The following is a 4,352-nucleotide window of genomic DNA, read 5'->3' on the forward strand; positions in this document are numbered from 1 at the left end:
GGAAGTTATGACCTGATGATCCACCTGATCAACGGGGGTCTATATGGGTGTAATAACCATCGGTATAGCTTCCGGTAGCTTCAGTGAACCACGATGTATACCCTTCGCCATGTTGGATTGTTATGGGTCCTCCAGGAACTCCCGGAAGTTATGACCTGATGATCTACCTGATCAACGAGGGTCTATATGGGTGTAATAACCATCGGTATAGCTTCCGGTAGCTTCAGTTAACCACGATGGATATTCTGGGTTGTGTTGGATTGTTATGGGTCCTCCAGGAACTCCCGGAAGTTATGACCTGATGATCTACCTGATCTACGGGGGTCTATATGGGTGTATTAACCATCGGTATAGCTTCAGGTAGCTTCAGTGAACCATGATGGATACCCTTCGCAATATTGGATTGTTATGGGTCCTCCAGGAACTCCCGGAAGTTATGACCTGATGATCTACCTGATCAACGGGGTCTATATGGGTGTATTAGTCATCGGTATAGCTTCAGGTAGCTTCACTGAACCACGATGGATATTCTAAGGTACGTTGGAATGTAATAGGTTCTCCAGGAACTCCCGGAAGTTATGAACTGATGATCTACCAGATCAACGGGGGTCTATATGGGTGTATTAGTCATCGGTTTAGCTTCAGGTAGCTTCAGTGAAAAACGATGGATACTCTGCGCCATGTTGGATTGTTTTGGGCACCCAGGAGCTCCAGCAAGTTATGACCTGATGATCTCCGTAAAAAGGGATTGTTATTTTAAGTGATTTTAAATGCATATTTATTGTTTATGGAACTAGTGAACTGCTATGTTGGGTACTTCTAGAAATTCAAGGACATCATATCGAGTTGTTCTTTGTTATTCGAGAACTAAAGTGAGTCACGAACATGATTGTCAGTCTCAGTGAGATAATCTAGGACATCTGAAGATTCTCGGGAGTTAAAGCTAATCAAAACGAGACACAGTTTATACATTTTAAAGTGTAGATTTCTTAGGTTTTCATAAAATTCAGTTTTCGCTTTAGTTCTGTGTCTATTTCTATTTCTAATTCATATTTACGGCATAATGAAAGTAAAAAGTTAGCTTAAGAATCACAATCAGAACCCTCAGTCTTCGTCATCACTACTAACGAGCAGCATGCGCCGTGCTGGCCAGTTTCCATCCGGCTCAGAAAGGATGTCATCGGAGTCGGTGCTTTCTGATGAAACTGTAATTGAAAAAAAAACATTTGTTAAGTTAGGTATTTGAAGTATTTAATGTTTGTGTTATTTTACCAGGGTTGTTTGGTGCGCGGTCGATGTTGAGGTCGATTGACAAGCAATGTTCGGGTTGCTGAGATGTCTTATCTTTTTCCGTTGGTGACACTATAATTAAAAAAATGCATTTGAAAAAAAAACTTTAAAACCTTTTTTCTAAATAAGGCACCTTATTGGTGGTGCATTTATTTTTTTTTCTGTTAAAAACAAACGTGACTGTTACTCACCCAATGCTGATTCAAGGATCTTGTTGGATGATCTCATAAGCTCGAAGTATCGAGCCATGGCAGAGTTGATCTCGTTCTTAAAAGCAACAGCACGCTCTAGATGAGGATCGTTGTCAATGAAATGATCAATCAATTGCTCAGCAATGTGCATTCCTTTTAGAAGTTGGTCCACCTCGAAAAGTTGGGGGTCTGCCTCTTCCTCTTCGGATAGATTCTCCGTCGGCAACTCTTCCATCTCTCTCAATATTTCCAACAAGTCCGCGTCATCCAGCGATTCGCTGGCTAGCATCTCCTCCAAGTCTTTGTCAGCGAATTCTCCTCCACAAATCAAAGTACCAAGTCTTTTGATTTGGCTGTCCAAGCAATCCTGACTTCCAATATTGCTGTCCACGACTTCCGGCCATATATTCTTCCAGCATCGATTCAGAGTGGTTTTCTTTATAGCCGCACATGCAACGGCAACGTACTCCACGCAATTTTTCATCGTGAACTTTTTCCAAACTTCCTGCACTTTCATGCCGGGATTTTTCTCCATCTGGTCAAGAATAAAGGTGAATGCTTGTTTCACGTATAGTTTCTTGAAAACTGAGATGGATCCCTGGTCGAGTGGTTGAATTAATGATGTTGTATTGGGGGGCAGGAAGGCAAACTGCACGTTGGGATGCTCGATTTCGAGGTGACTGGATGCATTATCAAGTAAAAGCAATGCTTTAAAGGGGAGATTTTTGGACTCCAGATACACTTCCATCTCCGGAACATAGCAATTGTGAAACCAATCCGTGAAAATTGCTCGCGTCATCCACGCTTTGCGATTGGCACGCCAGTGCACTGAAAGTTCGTTCATGTCCATTCCCTTCATGGACCTTGGTCGAAGAGCATTGTTGATCACCAGGGGTTTAAACAATTTGTCCCCGGATGCGTTACAGCAGAACATCAATGTAATGCGCTCTTTAGCCTCTTTATATCCAGCAGCAGATCCTTCCAGTGTGTATGTCCTACTTGGCATGCGCTTCCAGTTCAGACCGGTCTCATCAGCATTAGTGACTTGATCCGCTGTGTAACCGCCGTTTTCAATAATCTGTTTCAATTCAGGTGGATACCGTTCCGCCGCTTCCTTATCTGCAGAAGCAGACTCTCCCTTCATCTTAATGTTCTTCAACGAATGACGGTTTCTGAACCTATCAAACCAGCCGTTACTGGCGCAAAAGTCCGGACTTGTTGTCAAGGACGGGTTTTCCATCTTCTGAGCGTTGTATAATCTCAAGGCTTTCTCTTTAATCAATTCTCCACTCATCGGTAGTTTCTTACGAGTGTTATCTTCGATCCAAATGAGCAGCGCCTTCTCCAGCAGTACGAGAGCTGGAGCACGTGAATAAGCAGTCTTACGGTTGGCAAGGTCCGAAGAGTTCTGAACCTGCGTCCTAATTTTATCTTTGTTTTTCACAATGGTTCGAAGCGTAGACGGTTTCACGCCATATTTTGCGCAAACGTCCCTCTTCTTTACTCCTCCTTCTACCAACTGAATCCATTTGTACTTCTGTTCAAGTTTCAAGGTCTTGCGCGATTTCTTGAGATCAGTTGGGGCCATGATCTAAAAAACCAAGATGAAATAATATAATTGTAGCCGGAATGTTGGTTGTATTTTCTTTCAAATTCTAGGTATTTTTTAATAAGGCTAAAAACAACAAACAGACACATAACATTTTTTTTTGCAACGGTCAACGAGACCGTGACGTTACGCTAGATAATTTTTTGAATATTGCAAATTCAGTCTTAAAATATATTCAACAAAATCGATCAAGTTTGATAAACTTAAATTGTAAATAAAACGCCAGTTTTAAAGGATAAATTTCTATATTTAAATAATCTGATTTTCATAAAATACTAATGATGGTGATTTTTGCCACAACAACATTCAACAAATAGAAAAAAAAACAAAATGCAAACTTTGAAAATTATAAACTTTCTCGATATAACTTTGAATTTTAAAAATACCTTTTTTTCAATATATTTATAAAATCATGCAAAAAAGTACAAAAAACTAAAAATAGGGTTGGAGGTGGGGGTCGTCCGACAAAACGTGACGTATTTTTTGAGAGGGGGTCGGAGCCATTGTGACAAAGTGTGACATAGGGGGGAGGGGAGGTTAATTTTGGCCGATTTTAGCGTGACATACTTTATGGATGACGCCTTTATCGAAAAGTACTCTTCTGCATAGGAAACCCACAGCACACAAGTGGTAATGAAATAGTATGATAGAAATTAAATTCAGTTAGTTTTACGGCATTACCAAAGTATTTCTTTCTATTTTTAAAAAAAGAGAAAAGAAGAAGAAATTCAACAAATATTTTCAGCATGAATTAAAGTAATAAATAATTGTTAAGGTTTTTTTTCCTGTAAGTAAAAAAATATTCTACAAATTAATTTTAGAAAAATGGGGAAATCGATTATCCGAGGCCTTGGCAAAATTTCGCTTAGAATAATAGAATCACGAAAGAAAAAATATGTTCCCTTATTTTTGATTGTTGAGCTTTAGTATGACCCCTTAACTACTCTAAAGTGATTTAGAATTTTTTAATCTAAGATGGCGGCCAAAATGGTGCGGGAGGAATATTGAATGATTTTTTTTTTAAATTTATAGGCAATCAACCATTCAAATTTGACTTAAATGGGGTCGCAGAACTCGAGTTTGATGCTAAAAGTAATAAAATAATAATAATAATAATAATAATTTAATAATTTACTTGCAAAATATGTTCTAATAACTGTATTCTATAAGCAGATTTCATTGACCCTAGTGTGATCAGAGAACAGAATTGAAATATTTGGTTTGAAAATCGATTTTATTTTTTTAATGCAAAATTGTTTGTC

At 38.8% G+C, this 4,352-nt stretch overlaps 1 protein-coding gene across 1 annotated transcript; it reads right to left on the bottom strand.

Annotated features, from left to right (window-relative positions):
• Nucleotides 1-1,104: 1,104 nt before the first annotated feature.
• LOC119769634 (tigger transposable element-derived protein 1-like) lies at nt 1,105-3,069 on the bottom strand. Its single transcript, XM_038262845.1, has 2 exons — nt 1,482-3,069; nt 1,105-1,205 (listed from the first exon to the last, which is right to left on the bottom strand). The coding sequence occupies exons 1-2, from the start codon at nt 3,067-3,069 to the stop codon at nt 1,105-1,107; spliced, it is 1,689 nt and encodes a 562-aa protein (XP_038118773.1).
• Between the last annotated feature and the right edge of the window lie 1,283 nt (nt 3,070-4,352).

Source organism: Culex quinquefasciatus, chromosome 1, assembly GCF_015732765.1.
Source record: "Culex quinquefasciatus strain JHB chromosome 1, VPISU_Cqui_1.0_pri_paternal, whole genome shotgun sequence".
In the NCBI taxonomy this organism is placed as follows: Eukaryota; Metazoa; Arthropoda; class Insecta; order Diptera; family Culicidae; genus Culex; species Culex quinquefasciatus.